At 44.2% G+C, this 18,221-nt stretch overlaps 1 protein-coding gene across 3 annotated transcripts; it reads right to left on the bottom strand.

The window, feature by feature from the left end:
* Window positions 1-1,686: 1,686 nt before the first annotated feature.
* LOC131558680 (uncharacterized) lies at window positions 1,687-18,200 on the bottom strand. 3 transcript variants are annotated; one of them, XM_058806627.1, is made up of 3 exons: window positions 18,150-18,200; window positions 9,402-9,496; window positions 1,687-8,302 (listed from the first exon to the last, which is right to left on the bottom strand). In XM_058806627.1, the coding sequence occupies exon 3, from the start codon at window positions 7,963-7,965 to the stop codon at window positions 5,899-5,901; it is 2,067 nt and encodes a 688-aa protein (XP_058662610.1). In that variant the 5' UTR covers window positions 7,966-8,302; window positions 9,402-9,496; window positions 18,150-18,200; the 3' UTR covers window positions 1,687-5,898. The 3 variants fall into 3 exon arrangements, with proteins under 3 accessions (XP_058662610.1, XP_058662611.1, XP_058662612.1); XM_058806628.1 differs by lacking the exon at window positions 18,150-18,200 and adding an exon at window positions 18,022-18,068; XM_058806629.1 differs by lacking the exon at window positions 9,402-9,496.
* Between the last annotated feature and the right edge of the window lie 21 nt (window positions 18,201-18,221).

Raw genomic sequence — 18,221 nt, 5'->3', positions numbered from 1 at the left:
CATCAGAGACTCTGACTAATCAAATAAAAATACCAAGATAAACAAAACAAAACACACCCCCCTCCCCATCCATGCAGCTAACAGTTATTGCAGCTACTACAGCAAGAGTTTGATGCTTCCGTTTGCCTTCCCTCTGAAATCCAGGTCTTGAATAATTCTACTGTAGACAAATTCTGATTTGTCAAAGTAGAGGATTCATCAAATATAAAGGAAAATGGGACAGTAGCCCGTTGCAGAAACAGATCTACATCTGTAAAGGAAAACTAAGAGGCTCTTTCATATCCACAGTTCTTCCAAAACAGCATTTCCAACATTACCTAAACCAGTCTTAAAACTATACTGTTCCTCGCAGGTGTCCATTGTACCATGAGGAAACAGATTCAAAGCCAGGAAAACAAAATGAACTTATAAGATTTCAACTACATAATTTAAACCACACGCCAAGTCTCTGCCTAAGTCCCTTAGAGATAACCTAGCCTGGTGCTCAGTTCTACCCACTCTGTCCCTCTCCCTGCTATGAAAAGCCGCTGCCTTGGTAAGAAACAAATCTCCACCCCAGAGAAATGGGCATGCCAAGAGATTTACCCTCTGATGTGCCATCACTGACTTCCAGGAGAAAGAAATAGTCTTACAGTTTAACAGGAATGCAGATTTTATACATTTGTCAGCTAAACCCTGGCACAGCCACGGGCAGAGCCACTCTGCAGTCTACAGGCAATCCCTGCTGCTCACCACTCCTCAGCATTCCTTGGTTCCATGCAATTCCAACCCCTGGGAACTGTCTGTAATACCAAACAGTCTTTGCCACTCCTCCCTCAGAAGGAGCCTGTCTGTTCCCTGGCCATCATTAGCCACAGAAAGGTAGAGCAACCTTGCAAAACAATGTGTTTCCCTCTGCTCTAACTAAACCACCCCATCTCCTGGGATTTAGCAGCATTTCAGGGAGCACTGTATAAGGAGGACTCTCACTCCTCCACTGTGGGATCATATTTCCAGGAAAATGGACATGTGTTTAATGAACCAGCCTAACCTTCTGGAACTAAAGAACAAGGTCATCTTTGTGGATGGAAAAGCTGATGTTGCAAGAAGAAAGAAGCAGCAGCAAAGTTACTGACAAACATAGGGCTGTCCACCTGAGTAAAATGACACCAGCATCTACCAATTAGATTAATAAAAAAATGCATGCCTGCCTGGTGGACAAAGTAGAGCTCCCACTCAAGAGATGCGTGGACAAAGCAGAGCTACCAATTTACCAATGCATGACTGTGTAGAGCATGATAAGAAGTAAATATAAAGAACATTTAGAAGCACAATAAATGGCTTTTTCTTGATTCACGTTGTATCTGCAGTCCTTTTTCATCTCACACCACATCCTAAGCATCATTATTGGGATAGCAACTCCAACAGCTTATTTCAGAATAAAACTCCAGATATGCTGAGCACAGAGCTCCCAAAACAGAAGAAAAACAGCCACAAGTCTGCCTCCATTTGGGGCTGCTTCAGAACAAACAACACCCCAACACAGGTAGCTTGTGGTTTTGTGTAAGCACAATGAGCTAAGCTATTAAGCTAATTACTGGATATAAATATGATATAGGCTCCCACATCATGAGCAGCACTGAACACTTCCCATATCCATTTGTTTCACAGCAGAGACAGACACGACATGCCAAGGTTCAAGCAGGAACAGTGATCTTTATTGTTCACAGCTCATATTTATAGGGTTTTCAAAAGCAGCACATTCAATCCCAATTGGCTGGTCACTTGTTGCCACCCAGATCACTGGCCAATAGCTGCCTCCATACATGCTGGCCAAAGATTGGCCAGCATCCATTCCTTGCAGTTAAGTCCTTCAGCTTTTCATTGTTTTCTTCCTTAAAGCAGAAAAAGTCTTCCTTAAAGACTTCCTTTTTCTCACAGGTACAGGCTGATCAAGTCAAGGTTGCTTGTGTCTGTGAGGCCATCAGGTCAGCTGTTAGCCATCATAGTTCCCCCTTTTTGTATTTCAACTACCAAGGTGGTCTTTATCATCCTCTCAGAGCCCTTTGTAAACAGGATAACAAACATGGCACAATGTACAAAATAATTATGGTAATACAAAAAATTATAAGCCCAGTTTGAATGAGGCTCTTCACCTAGCCTGATAAACCAAACTCTTCCAGCCAGTGATCTCCCAGAAAATCTTCCATATAACACATGCCATCAAACTCTTCATAACTATGTCCATGAGCTAACAAAAGAAAACCAACAGCATGCCGCATGCTATCTACATCTATAGCCATAGCACTCAAAATTAAGCAAGCTTCATTTACTCTTTCTGCTACAAAGCAAGCCACCTATTTAATCCAAAAACTATTGGGAGTAACATTTTGCTTTCCTGTTCCCACTTCTGTCCAACATATCATGTTCTGGTGTGTAATTAAAAAATACACACCCTTCTGCTGATAATGTCCCTAAAATGTCTGACTCTTGGGGTTCACATGAAGCAACAGGTAAATTATTATCATAAAACATCCCATAGTTCCCTAAGGGGGTTTTAGTATTACAAATGTTCTGGGAAGAGCATGGCACTTTGACAACATTTTGTGTTACTTGTATACTTTGTGTGCCATTCAAGGGTACCCCCACTAAGCAGGAGTGAAAAGGTTGTTCTGGCTGTGCCATAGACAAAAATCAATTCAATTCAATCTGATCAGTTGCAGAGAGCAACTGATACCCAAACATTGTTTCTGTTCCACAGCATCAGCTGAGGGGCCCTTAGGGAGGTGCTGCTGGTTGTGATCCAGAGCAGAGCCTCGAGAAGGCCCCAAGGACCTTCCCACTTGCTGCTAATGAGGTCCCATACCTCAGGCTTGGGCAACTGGATGGCACTAGAGGACTGAAATGACGGTTTTGGGAGTTTGGCGATATCATAAAGCGATGCAGTGTACACAGAACTTTGGCCACCCTACTTTGTGGGGTTTCACCAGACATTGTCCCTTTTTGTTTTTCAAGAATGCACTTTAAAGTGCCATGGGCAAGCTCAACAATGGCTTGGCCTGTAGGGGAATGAGGAATGCCAGTGAGATGTGACATGCCCCATAACTGCAAGAATTGATGAGTTTTCTCTGAGATACAGGCAGGGCCATTATCAATTTAATGGTGTGGCCAGCACTGCAGCAGAGCAAGGCCCAGCCCAGCCCTACCACGTCATGTGGGCCATGTGGTGAAGTGTGGCCCTGATCAGTGTCCAGTTACCTGTTCAGAAGCTGGAAGCAAGACAGCTTTTCCTGGGTTTTGTGTGGTAGCTAGGGAAGAGGCGCTGCGGAAGATGACGCGATGTGACGGAAAGGCGGGACCCTCTGTTTCCCGTAGATAAGACCCCCAGGTACTCATAGATAAGAAACTAACAATAGGAATGTGGCCCCACTAACAATAAGAATGCTGTCCCACTGAAGTCAGCAACTTTCTATCCCTTACCCAGCACTTTTCCACTCCTTACCCAGTACTTTTCCATTCTCTACTAACCATAGATAAGGAAGACAAACCCTTTTTGACGTAGAGACCCCCAAGACTATAAGACCCCATGGGAAGAAATAATAAACGCCTTTTGACTGTCCACCACATTGGTGTCTGCGTGTGTCATTGGCCCGAACGGCCCTGGAGAGAGGGCTGTCGAGCTGTACCTCAGAACCAGGTCGCCTGCCTTGACATAGAAGGCAACAGTTTTGTTTGTTTTTAAATGTGATTACACAGGGACGTGTTCAGCTTCCTTAAGTGGTTTAACAAGGTGTCAATATTCAAAACTAGCCAGAGGATTGGTTCTGATGGGCCCAGAGGAAGCTTTTAGCAGTCCTCACAGAGAATCACTTCCATAACTGATGGATTTTTTTCTTTACCTAAAAACCAAGCTATGTTAAACCACAACATTCACCACCCCTAGTCTCTGTGAATACACATTTAAAAATCATCAAAATTATATTCAACATGCAACTTCTACTTAGAACAATAAAAAATACTAAACTAAACAGAAGGAAAAAATTGCTTACACTAATCTCCACCCCTAGACATTTCACTATAATAACAATATAAATTTTCCACTATAATTCTATTTAAACTTATTGCTTAATACTTGCTTTGCCCTTTATTTCTCCTAATTATCTCACAGCTTTCACCAATTGCCTGTATTCTCCACCAAAAGATGCAGTGGTTTCAGTAACCAGGCAAAAACATCAATTAAGTGTAATGGTTTTCATTTGCCAATCCGAGTTTTCTGGCCAATGCACCAATTAATGAAGTGGGTCTAGCACTGGCCAAATGCCAGTGCACCCAGTAGAATTATTTACTCATTTTCTGTTGTGAGATAAGGATTAGGAGGAGGGCAAAACAGGTTTTAACTAAAAAAATAAGCTATGCTAAACCAGAACACTAGGGAAGTTAACTCAGGGTCACCTTACAGAATATTAAACAAGGGTGATAAATGTGGGGTAGTTAACCTTAAATAGGGTCATATCCAGCTGATGATACCTAAAAGTTTTTGTGCATCATTTAATGTTTGGATCTTGGTTGAAAATTTAATTGTTTGTGGTTGTATTGTCTGATGTAACATTTTAACTCCCCGGTATTTCCATGGGGGTTGTTGTTGCACCTCTTCAGGTGCAATGTGCAACTGCAACTCTTGCAGTACTTGCATCAGTTTTGGCTGAATCTGTAAAAGGCCTTCTTTGCTGCATGATTGACAGAGAGCACTGTAAATACAAATTTGGGATATCATCAAGACATAAAGGAATGGTAAAGAAACAGTTTTAAATCAACAATCAGAATGTCCCAGGTAGCAGGTATCATAGCAGGGCATGGCACTCCAGGCTGTAAAGCACCCACACTTTCCGTAACTGTATTCATTTTTCTTAAGTCATGGAATAACTTCCATTTACCTGATTTCTTTTTAATCACAAACACAGGGATGTTCCATGGACTTACTGATGGCTCAATATGACCTTGATTTAATTGCTCTTTAACCAACTATTAAAGAATGTTCAGTTTTTCTTTTTCAACCCACACAGGTCGATCAGTGAGTCATTTTAAGGCTAATGTAGCATGCTTTACACCCTTCAGCACAGTGGCCCCTGTTAAAAATCTGTTCCCAGCCAAACCCCCCATGCTGACAAGACATCCCTTCCCCATAGGTGAGTGGCACAGCAGTAACATAGGGATGGATTGTGCCTCTCTGTTCTGGATTTTCAACTAACACAGGCTTACTACTCAAGTAACTTTGTGTGGTACCTCCAAGCCAGCAACAGATCCTACAGCTATGGTGGGCCATGACTGAGGCCATGTGTAAGCAGATATGATCATAACATCTGCTCCAGTATCTATCATCCCACTGACCTTGATGGGGGATGGATTTGCCTGAGGCATTGTAAGAGTACAAACCACGTTTGGTCTTCGATCAGACATCACCTGAGTCCAGTATACTTCAGGTTCCCCAGCAAAGCCAAAGCTTCAGTTTCCTCACAGCTTTGAGTCTGTTTCAGGAACACAAGACTTAAAAGGTACAAGTTGAACAATACAACTTTTAGCTGGAATGGATACAGGAGGAGTAGGTCTTGATACCATAGCACATATTTGTCCAGTATAGTCTGTATCTGTAACTCCAGGGTGGACAAAAAAAACCTGTAACATTGCTCTTGATCATCCTAATAATAATGTACTTAATCCCTCCCCAGTAGGCCCATGGGCCTCGAGGGGGATTTTATATACCTTCAACAAGTCTGTAAGTTATAATGCCATCGACAGACACTTCCACATCAGCAGATCCTCTTCTTGTCCCTGTGAGCTGGTTGCATAGACCTGCACTGGAGGACGGGAAGGTGCTCATGTCTGCAAGCATCTCCCTTTAGGACTCTTGTTCCTGTTTCCCTATCCACTAAGAGGCTGTCCGTTCACGTGGAATTTAGACCAGCATTGCTTGGCAAAATGACCGGGTTTTCCGCATCGGTAACAGTTTCCCACTGCAGGCACAGCTCTCCATTTCTGGCGTGTCCCAGATGAGTTGTACCTACGGGGACAATTTGCTTTTATGTGGCCTAGTTGCCCGCATCCATAGCATTCACACGACCTTAGAGCAGCTACCAAGTAATCAGCTAACTTAGTCATTTCAAAATATACAGTTCCAACATCAGCACATGCATCAATCATTTCATCTAGGGATGGATTTATTTCTCGTAATTGGTCTATAGCTTTCTTGCAGTCTTCATTTGCATTGCTTCGTGCAAATGTCTGTATCAACAGACATTTTTCTTCATCATTTGCTATTTGCTTTTCTATTGCATCTTTTAATCGTTCTATAAATTGCATATAAGGCTCTTTGGGGCCCTGCTTAATTTTTATGAAACTCTGAGTTGGCATCACCAATCCCATTTTTCCAACTTTCATCAGGGCCTGCATTCCTAAATCTCTTGCCTTGGCCAATATCAAAGGATTTAGGCGTGCTTGCAACTGAGGGTTATTTACAGGAGGCCATCCCAGAAGCTGAGAGACCTCTGCCCCAAAGCACGGATCTTGCTGCGGCAACGCTAAACTACGCAGCCCTTGCCTTTCCACATTTTCCTTCCAGGTGGACTCAAACATCTCATATTCCTTCGGGGTACAGAGCAACCCCGCTATTTGCTTGACATCAAAGGGTGTCATTTCACATTCAGCTAGAAGCCGTAACATCCTTGTTACAACCACAGACCCCAGGCCATGCTGGGTAGCTAGTTGGCGTAACTGGGTGAGAATTTTAAAGGCGACTTGTATATAGGATACAGTCCCATTGTTTTGCCCCTCTTGGTCATCCAAGGACTGCGGGAACATAGGTACAGAAATTCGTTCAGCAACTTCATAATCTCCACTAGTAAATGCCATTAATTTCATACGTTGCCAAAAGCTAAATGGATTATATGCTGAGATAGTAGCCCCAGTCGTCCCATTCACAAGCTCTTGGCCACTCAAGAACAGCCGGGGATATGGATCAGAAAGTCGTTCAGCAAGTTCAAGATCCCCACTAGCAATGGCCTCTAATTTATGATATTGCCAAAATCTAACCCGGTCGTATCCTGAGATAGTAGCTGACACTGGTTGCATGGTAAAATCATCCTTCTGAGGGCCAGCAGGGGGATGACAACTTGGGCCTCCCCTGTTAGGATTCCGCAAATCTACTAATACAGGGGATTCCTTGCGCTTCTCAGGCTTTGGCTGTGGACACGATGAGGTGTGGCATCCTGCCACTCTGGGTGCTGGCAGCTCCCTGCTGGAACTGTCAGCACCAAGTGCCGCACGGCTCCCGGCTCCTATTTCCATGCCGAGCTTGCGATTGGACCTATCAAGCACTGGAGGGGCTGTCGGCAGAAGTTTATCGTCACTCCGGTCATCTGCAGGCAGAGGAGGAGAGGATGGCTTTGTGCTAACTGGGGGTGCAGGACGTGGGGGTGCAGGTGCACACGGCACTGGCGGAGTTGCAGGGATGGAAGGCGCGGATGACAGCTGCTTCCCTTCTGGTTTTTCACCCGTCCTTTTCACTCGTGAACTTGATGTGGCACCTATTCCTCCAACCGCTCGCTCCTGAGCTCCACCATCACTGGGTTTCTTGGCAGGTGGAGTCTGTGGTGCCTCAGCTGCTGTTTTTGCGTTTTGCTCAAGTTCCAGCAGTTTCAAGGTGTCCAGCACCAGCCTCCAGGTTTTCATAATATTTTTAGCAGTGTCATCACCTCGAGAGGCTGATTCAAAAATCAATTCACCAGCCCGTTCCCAGATTTTAACAAGAAATGCAGCTTCTATGGTGGCATCTACCCCATGGTTCCTACACCACTGCAATAAACTATGCAGAGCCTTTTTATCACATTTTATCCCTCGGTGGTCCAACATAAGGCTCCATACGTTCACTATAGCTTTTTCTTCTGCTGACACTTTAGCTTTTTCTTTGGTTGACACTAGAGATCCCATCATCCCCAGTGGATCACCTTCTTAATTTTAAGTCTTGACCTTTGCAGCTCACCACGCCGCTTACAGCTCTCTATGCTTCACTGTCTGGCCCTGCACCCACCGGTGTCTCCTGATTCAGAGCTGCACTCCTGGATTCTGGACTATCTTCCTTCACCTCACCCTGAGAGAAAGCAGGAGCTGGGACTCTCTGAGCTCCCACCCCGTGAAAGGGCGTTGAGGCCAGGTGGGCAGCCCTGTTAAAGTCACACGTGTCCTCTGGGTTGGCACAAAGGGTCTTGCTCTTGTAGGAGCCCGTCACAATTGCATCCTCACTCAAGCGTTCAATTCCATTCAGCTCATCCTGGAAAAAAACAGAAAACACAGTGAAAGCCTCCAGATTTTATGACAAATCTTTCTTTTATGTAAAAGCTGAACATTGCTCTTCCCTTTCTTCCACTCCACCACCTTCCAACATGAACAGGACTTTCAGCCTTCAGGAACTCTACTTGGCACAGAATCCCAGAATGGCCCAGCTCAGAAGGGACCTTAAAGAACATCGACTTTCACCCCTCACCATGGCAAGGGACACCTTCCACAAGGTGGGCATGCCAAGAGATTTACCCTCTGATGTGCCATCACTGACTTCCAGGAGAAAGAAATAGTCTTACAGTTTAACAGGAATGCAGATTTTACACATTTGTCAGCTAAACCCTGGCACAGCCACAGGCAGAGCCACTCTGCAGTCTACAGGCAATCCCTGCTGCTCACCACTCCTCAGCATTCCTTGGTTCCATGCAATTCCAACCCCTGGGAACTGTCTGTAATACCAAACAGTCTTTGCCACTCCTCCCTCAGAAGGAGCCTGTCTGTTCCCTGGCCATCATTAGCCACAGAAAGGTAGAGCAACCTTGCAAAAAAATGTGTTTTCCTCTGCTCTAACTAAACCACCCCATCTCCTGGGATTTATCAGCATTTCAGGGAGCACTGTACAAGCACCACACTCACTCCTCCACGACCTAAGTAACACTGTTGGCATGGCAACTCTGACGGCTTATTGCAGAATAAAACTCCAGATATGCTGAGCACAGAGTTCCCAAGACAGAAAAAAACCAGCCACAAATCTGCCTCCATTTGGGGCTCTTTCACAGCAAACAGCACCCTAAGACACAGAGCTTGTGCTTCTGTGTAAACACACTGAGCTAAGCCATTAAGCTCATTAGCATATATGAATATGATACAGGCCCCCACATCATGAGCAGCACTGAACACTCCCCAAGTCCTTATGCAACCTCTGCTGAAGCCTCTGTCTTCAAGCTGCAGCACTAATTGCTTCCAGCCCAACAGATTTTTAAATTCTTCCAGCTGCAAGAGAGGCTTAAGTACTCACAAAACAAGTCCCACTTTCAGGAAACAGCTTTGAGAATCCCAGATGCAATCCCCCATCCCAAACTCAAACTCACATCATTTGTGGCTCAGCTGACTCGTCCACATAGGGGGTGAAACTGGGCACTGGCGGGGGCACTTCCAAGCCAGAGCTCCCAGTCCTGCCAGGACGCTGTGGAAGGAAAGGCAACATCAACAACACAGGGATTCATTTCAGTCTCCACATCCCTCTGCATTCTGCATCTCCCTTTCCCTCATCTACTGCTCATCTGGGCATTTTCTTACATTGAAAATTAAGCTTGATGGAGACTTTTCCAAAATCGAATTCCCTTCTAACACAGTCACAGCCCACCAGCTGAACACTGGCACCTCAAAGGCTCCTCCTGCACGTCCTCACCAGCCACAGCTCCTCTTATTCTGAGGGAATGTTTATATATTGTGAAAAATGCATGTGTTTTATGATTGGCTTTTCACAAATATTAAAATGAATATTATATATGTTGTGTTAGAAAGCAATGCTGTATTAATTCTCTTAAGTACTGTGTTAAATATAGTTTCAAGTTATAAAAATTGTTAAAATAGAAACTATGCTACATAAGATACTTTGTTTAAAAGAAAGGACCCACAGTGAGATAGCAGCCACAGGACACCTAAATCTTTCAGAGAAAGGGCATTTATTGCCCTCTTATCAGATGAAACCAACTTCTTCCCGCCTCGAAGGCGCTGTTAGGGTTCAGAGGAAGAAGGTGTCGATGACCAGACAGAATCCTGTATGTGAATGGAATTTATGCACCATGTACGAAGTGTATGAATATGCAACAGGCTGTTGGTTTTAAGGGTTAATCCTCTGTTAACGTAGCCCTTTTTAGGGCTCCTGCTGCCCAGAAAAAGGTACCTCGGGGTCTGTAACTCTTTGTCTATTGTCTCATATTGTCCTAATTCAATTTGTCCTAATTGTTATTACTCTAATTGCGTTACTATTTTTTAACCATTTTATTACTATTAAACTTTTAAAAATTATAAAAACAAGTGATTGGCATTTTTCACATATATATTGAGGGAGATATATATATATGTACATACACATTATCCTAGTCAGGCTGGGTATTCCTTATTTGCCACAGATGCCATAGTTGTCATTTTACAGCCAAGATTGTCGCAATTCTATGATAATATTCACTCCCTGTCCACTAACAACCTCCAGACTTGGAGTTTGGTTTTTTCTCAGCTTTCCCATCAGAGGCCATTGCAGCACCACAAAAATCCCTGAACAGTGTTATGAATGAAGTTCTGTATGTCTAATTAATAAACAGCAAAATTTAACTTAGCAGCAATTTCACTTGAACTGCAATTTTATATAAATGAATACAATTGTTATAGATAATTAATTATAAAGCCAAATCAATAATAAATTTTTTTTCATGACCAGGATTCGGTCTCCAATAGGCGCAACCAAAGGGGCAGCGTCGAGCCTGGGAACACAGATCCGAACTCGAGGGCTGGGGAATCCGCTCTGCTCACCAATGCTGTCTGTGAAATACAAAGCTGTGTTTCGTGTCAGGCACACACAGGCAATGTGTGCATTTGTGATTGTGATATGTGTGGAGACCAACAATGGGACAGTTGCAAATTCTAATCATACCTGAGGAATGTAAAGTATGGAAGAAGGCCTTTGAACCTATCTTTTGTTTGCATTTAACCTTGGTTGATTTAGGAGCATTGGAATTAAAGCTTTAAGGATGTTGCTTTTTGCTTGTAGCTAATCCATAAAGAGTTCTGCAATAATAACCTTTTGAAGTATAATTTTAGAATATTGCTTGTATCCTTGAAACTATAGCTTTGGAATATATATAAAGGAAATATGTTTATCTCATGCCTTAACAAAGCAGAGAAAAACAGCTTGAGAAAGGATGAACACCTCAGGGTTTATGGTACTGACCAAGGGAAGCTGGACATCACTGTTATGAGATTTATAGTCTCTGCAATTAAAAGGTGGACACACATCTGGGGACCTGGACCCCACCAGATGGGATTTGTCTTTCCTCTTTTGGAAACCAGACCACCACCATCTGGGGATACTCCTTTTCTCAGGATACGTCCTGAGAAAAATTAAATCACAATAGTGTATAGAATTGTGACGTAAAAATTGGGACTAGAAACTGCTGATGAGTAGAAATTAGAACAGAAACTGTTGAGAAAGCTTTTGAGTATCCCTATAAATACCTGTAACCTTTAACTACCAGTGTGCAGTTGGAGGGAAAAATTCCCCAACTGTACCCAGCGCTGTATTGCTCATACTTTACCATATTAATAAATTGATTGCTGCTTGAATATTGGCCTAGTCAAGCTTCTTATTTGTAACATGCCTCTACCGGGCTCTGCCTTCGAGGCGGGAAGAAGTTCATTTCTTCTGATAAGAGGGCAATAAATTCTTTTTCTCTGAAAGATTTAGGTGTCCTGTGGCTGCTATCTCGCTGCGAGTCCTTTCTTTTAAACAAAGTATCCTACATAGCATAGTTTCTATTTTTATAACCTAAAACTATATTTAACACAGTACTTAAGAGAATTAATACAAAAACTACATGGGGTTTTCTTTGCCTGAGGCAGAGTTTCTCCTATTCCTCATTTCACTTTACATATTCATGCAGTTTCCTTTTCTCTGTGCTGGGCTGGACAAAACAGTTTCTGGGAAGTGATGAATGCTGATTGTCCTGGTATTGGGATGCACACCTACGATTACTCTATCTTGATCATGGATACTTATCAGGTGTTCATAGCTTGGGTGTCTCTGCACTGTCCTGGGAAAGGGCCCATCTCCACACAGAGCCCCCCCCCCGTCTTTTCATTTGCTAATTAGGTTTTTTCTCCTGGCTGCAGTCTGTGATTTCACAATTGGTGAAGCAATCTCTCAGAGGCTGCTTGTGGTTTTAAATCTTGAAGAATTTTTTGTACAAGCACAACTTATTTCATGAATATTTTACACAGGCACGAATTATTCCCTAACATATATCACACAATCAAGTGTATTAAATATAACCAAGCAAATAAAAAAGTGGCTGTGATTAATTAAGTATGATTAAGGTTTGTATAAAGCATAAGCAAAACCGACCAGGGGAGGGCTTCTCACCCTGACCCAGTACAAAACAAAGTAATCCAAACTACACTTCCATACTGTATGCTAATACATATTCATTGATATTTTTCCATGAATCTCCTCCTATTTTCAATTCCTGAAATCTATGTCACTATACTGCATAGATAGCACATGGTCCAGTTGTTGCTAGGGGGTCTCCTGGCTTTTCAGGGGCAGGCTTTCTGCCTTCCTCGCTGTCCTCTGAATAACCTCACAGGCTGCACATGCACACTAAGCTGTGTGTTATGTAAGTAAGCATTATGTTCCAAACAAGCCTTATTATTTCATAGATAAAACCACAACTTGGATTCCTCACCTGGAATCGTCCCAACTTAGCTCTGTTTTGGGATCTTGCTTATCTCAGTATTACATCCTGTATCCTGTTTTTCACGTGTAACAAAAGGACTCTGTTCATGCCAAGGCCAATTCTGTTTTGGGATCTTGCTTATCTCAATCCTACTTTATAACTTTATAGTTAAAATTTAGTTGACACAAATCCTATCCATTTATCACACACAGTTCTTATTTTACAGCCAAGATTGTCCCAATTCTATAATATTCATTATCCTGTCCACCAAGAGCCTCCAGATTTGGAGTTTGGTTTTTTCTCATTTGTTTCATCAGAGGCCATTGCAGCACCACAAAAATTCCTTAGCCATTTCTGAGATCTGACAATGACTGGGAGAGGGGCTCTGCCTGGTGCAAGCAAGAAGCCAATTTATTGTTCTACAGCTCAGTTTATGTACTCTTACAGCTTTAGGTGGAATTTTCCACTGCCAAAGTGATAACCACGATATTTATGTTTCCTGGTAACATTGCTTAACCACAGACTTGCATGACTTGCTTTAGACAAAGCACAATATTTTTCTGGTTTCTCTTTTACATTTCAGTTTGCTGTTCCCAGGGCTTTGGGCCCACCAGGTGCAAGATGGCAGACTGTGCAGTGCTTTTTGTTCTACTGCTCAGCTGTCCCCCACAGAGGTCCAGCAGTAAAGAGAAGAGGTGGAATTTAGTCTGGCAACACACTACTCACATCTGCCTATTTCAATTCCCTGAGACTCTTCAGCACAAAATAAGTTACATGGTGGGAATACTCACTCCTCTTTCCCATCATTTCCCAAACTGCTTCCTGAGGCATCGTGAAATCAGCAGTAAGAGAAATCCTTTCTTCCCTGTGCAGGTTTTAATGTCAGAGCATTCACCAAAGGTTATTCTTGCACTGCCCTTCAATGGAGTGGAATTAAATATCCTTGCCTCTTCTGCCAGAAACAGGATATTTTATTTAATTAAATCTAAGAAATTTCATTAAGTGGGGAGCAGAGACTACTCTAAGGGAAGACATTAAAAGAAATATGGAAGCATTCAGAGACCAGAATGAATGTTTTAAACAGCACAAAGAGATAGGTAAAAGAAACTTATATTATAATTCCTCACTCTTCTCAGCTATATTAAGCCTATGATTTACTGAACTTTTCCACTAATTTAATGTTATAAATGGCTATTTGGTAGTTGGCTCTCACTGCTATTTATATGTTTTAATTATAGAATTGCAATTCCTTGCAAATAATTATTTTAAGTTTTAAACTGTTTTTAAGTGTGGAAAAATTAGTAATAGCTTATGGGCAATGCAAAGAGAGAAGGCTTTAACAAGATGTAAACAGGCTTGCAAAAGATGTATTTTAAGACATGCTTGCTGCTGCAAAACATACATTTAAAATAGCAGAAGTAGAGAAAGGAAAACCACAAAAGAAGCACCAAGCTTAAAGTGCCAACACCAGACCTTCAGAAGAACCCTGTAAACTGCTGAAGTCTGCAATCATTGAATTGTGCAAAAGGAATGGAAAGCTGAAGGAAGAAGTGTGGTCAAGGAGCCCAAAACAGATGTACGACAAAAACTGAGAAAGTGATGCAACTGCAGCGCTATAAACAACCCTGGGCTGAAGAAGGGAGAGGGTACTGGCTTTACCAGGCACTTGCATCTTTTGCTTTATGTTTTATCCTTTCTAAATAATTTATTAAACTCTTTAACTTGACGAGTGGGCTTAGTTTCTCACATTTAAACAAACTGCTTTTCATCTGAAAAGAATGTTCTTGGAGTTTCCAAGAATTTTAGCCTGGTTGCATCCCTCCCTCATTAGAGTTTTTCTTACCAAGCTCCACTTACAACAATGTCCATATTGAAAAGATGAAAATACTTTTATTACCTCGATGCCTGAAGTTTTTAGCTTTCATATAGTCTTCATGTATTTGGAGTTCTGTACACTGTTAAATGTTGCAATGTAACTTCCAGTACTTTTCCACCATTCATTCCCACAGGGAACAGGCCCTTATTGACACATTCCTAAAACTTTGTTATCTCTTGCCTGGTACTTCTCCAAGGACATTTTATTTTGCACCACACAATCGCTGGCATAATGAAGGTAGCTGAGGAGGGCAGAAGCCAGGGAGGAGATTACCTCACCAGCTGCTTCTCTCATTGGACAACATTGGCCTGATGTTCCAGTTGCCCAATCCTATCAACTGTAAGGACTGAATTCCGAGCTGGGTTTTATCATATTGTGTCCTTGAAGGTTTGCAAGGAAAGCTTTGTTTTTAGATTATCATTCTAACATGGTCTGGAAAAGTTTGTGTTCCAGCACATGACCAACAGAACAGACCACAGTGGACAAAAGTGTGATATTTGTTATGGAATAATTCGTGCCTGTGTAAAATAAACACAAAATAAGTTGTGCTTGTCCGAAAAATTCTTAAAGATTTAAAACCACGAGCCGCAGCCTGAGAAAGAGATTGCTTCACCAATTGAGAATTCACAGATGGTAGCAAAGAGAAAAAAACCTAATTAGTAAATGAAACTACGTGGCTCTGTGTGGAGATGGGCCCTTTCCAGGACAGTGCAGAGACACCCAAGCTATGAATACCCAATAAGTATCCATGATCAAGACAGAGCAGTCAAAGGTGTGCATCCCAATACCAGGTTCCCTTAACTCGACAATCAGCATTGATCATTTCCCAGAAAACGTTTTGTCCAGCCCAGCACAGAGAAAAGGAAACTACATGAATATGAGAAGAGACAAGAACAGAAGAAACTCTGCCCCAGAGTTGCAGAAAAACCCGTGTATAAAACTAGCCCAGCAGAGGCAGCAGTGGTGAACAGAGAGAGTTCAGAAATGTGGTCAGCAAGAGCTAATCCCGGGCTCGACACTGACCCTTTGATTGTGGCCATCGGAGACCAAATCCTCATCATGAAATATAAATTTTTTATAGATTGATTTGGGTTTACCATTTATTATTTATAACACAAGCATCATAAAGTCACCCTAGGGCATCCAGGCATCAGCCTCGTGCCTTTCTATTCTTCTCAGCTACAAAGAGCATGGCAACACTGGGGCTTATCCAAGCACCTGTGAAACAAAGCTGATCTCACAGGATTGATTCCCTTCACACAAGCTCTTCCATCACTTCTCTACAACAGCCTGAACACCTGTAGCACAGCTGTTCCTTTTGGTGTCTACTTGAAGCCATTGGAAGCTCCTCTCTGTCATCCTATTGCCAGGATAAATATTCCATTGATATTGCTCTTGAATTCTTTTGATCTGCGCTCTTCTCTTTTCCTCACAAGCACTTCAAAACAAGACTTGCAGGATGCTGCACAGCCCTTCTTTGCACAAGGCAGCCAACAAGTTCTTCCTTCAGCTTCTAGTTGCCAAAATAATTCAACTCTTACATTTCTCTCTTACACATTTAACTAATGCCTGCCTTCTCTCCCCTTCTCTGGCTCATGTTTTGCCTCTTACATTCCTTTTCTGCCCTCCAAACATTTCAGCAGGCCACCTCTGCCAATTCTTCTGTTCAGCAAGAATTTCCTTTTCTTGAGTTTAAAACTCCACAGAGAGTTTTTCAACCTTATTCAAGCAATATCAGCCTGCTAAACTTGAACAGAGTACACATGGCCAGGGACTCTTTAGGAGAGCAACCATTCACAAGGGATGCAGTGACAGGACAAGGGGGAATGGCCTTAAGCCAAAGGAGGGTGGCTTTGGGTGAGATATTGGGATGAAATTCTTCCATGGGAGGATGCTGAGGCCCTGGCACAGGTTGCCACACAGAAGCTGTGGCTGATTCATCCTTGGGAATGCCCAAGGCCAGGTTGCAGGGGGCTTGGAGCAACGTGGGCTAATGCAAGGTGAAACCAGATATCTATAAGGTTCCCACTAATCCAAACAATTACACAATTCTATCAATAAATCAGTATTTACAATAGACACAAACCACAGGCAAGGGGGAACCTCTGCTTCGAAGTTTAGAAGTCATCAACTTCCACACACCTTCCTCTCTTTTCCCCGTCCATTTTGAGCCTCCTTACCCTGCTGGATTTCTAAGGTCCTGCACTGATTTCTTTCTGCAGGCTGGACATCTCTTGTCCCTGTCAGAGGAGCTGCACACTCTCCCTCGTCAGGAGGGAGTGGCTGTCTCCTGGGACACGACCACCTCTCCTTTAATCTTGTCTAAAATGGACAGCTGTACAGCTGAGTACTGACCTGAAACCTGACAGAGACAGCTTTCCTAAGCCCATTCACCCCACATTTCTGTGCAGCCAGAACACATCGCTCAGATACCCAACTTTTAGAGGGACTTGAGCGTTTAATTCCCCCCTACTGGAAACACATCTTGACAATGAAGAACCGCAAGCAGGCAATATTAGCAGCAAAAGCCACTACGATTAGGCCATCTCCCTCCCCGGTGATTGCTCTTTTCCCTGCCCGGAGACTCCCCCCATCCTCCTCACAGGGGCTCCCGACGGCTGCGCTCCGGCCAGGGGGAGCCTCAGCCAGGCTCAGTCGGGACCCCCTGGTCCTTCACCAGTTCGACGAGCGGCTGCAGCAGGCGGGGGCACAGCCGAGCCTCAATCCCTGCCTGGGGCGGCGGGGCAGAGCGGCGGGGACTCCCCGCTGGCAGCCGAGGCTGTTGGTGCCCCGGGACGCATCGCCGCACGCCGGGACCGGGCACCCCGCGCTGGCCGGGCAGGAAAATACGTCTCAGAGCGCCACAGCCGCGAGGGCCATGTACCTCATACCCTAAAGCCCCTCAGGGATCCCACACAGACACAGCCCGTCCGCGCTACACACCCCACAGCCCCTCACGGACCCCCAGAGACACCCACAGCCCCACAGACCTCACAAAACCTCAGCCCCTCACGATCTCCCCGTGCCCCTCAGCCCCGCGCACCCCACGGCCCTCAGCCGCCAGTCCCGCGCCCCTCAGTACTTGGAGCCCCTGAGCCCCACAGGAATGCCTCAGCCCCCCACAACCTCTCAAGCCCTACACAACTCACGGCTCCCCGAGCGTCTCTCACGGGCGCGGCAGCCATCAGTTTCTCGAACTTCACAGCCCCTCAGAGACACCACCGATAACTCGAGGGCCTCTCACAGACTCCACAGCCCCTCAGCCTCCATCTCCGACCCCACAGACGCGCAACCCTCACGGATCCCACAAACCTCAGCCCCGTGTATCTCACAGCCCCTGAGACCGCCTCAGTCCTCCATGGACCCCTCAGCCCTGCATACCTTTAAGCCCACAGCACCTCAGCGTTCAACCCCGCACGTATCCCACAGCTCCTCCAGCCGCCTTAGCCCAGAGCGCTGCATGCTCCGCCAACCCTTTCCGGACGCGCCTCCCACCCAGCCGGACGTACCGCACACAGTCCCCGGCCGCGCGAAGCACCACAGCAGACACAGCACCTTCCACCAGCCAAACAGCCAAGTAC

This window comes from Ammospiza caudacuta, chromosome 6 (assembly GCF_027887145.1).
Source record: "Ammospiza caudacuta isolate bAmmCau1 chromosome 6, bAmmCau1.pri, whole genome shotgun sequence".
Taxonomy (NCBI): Eukaryota; Metazoa; Chordata; class Aves; order Passeriformes; family Passerellidae; genus Ammospiza; species Ammospiza caudacuta.
Note: the sequence above shows the minus strand (reverse complement) of the source record. Positions and strands in the feature narration are given on the sequence as shown.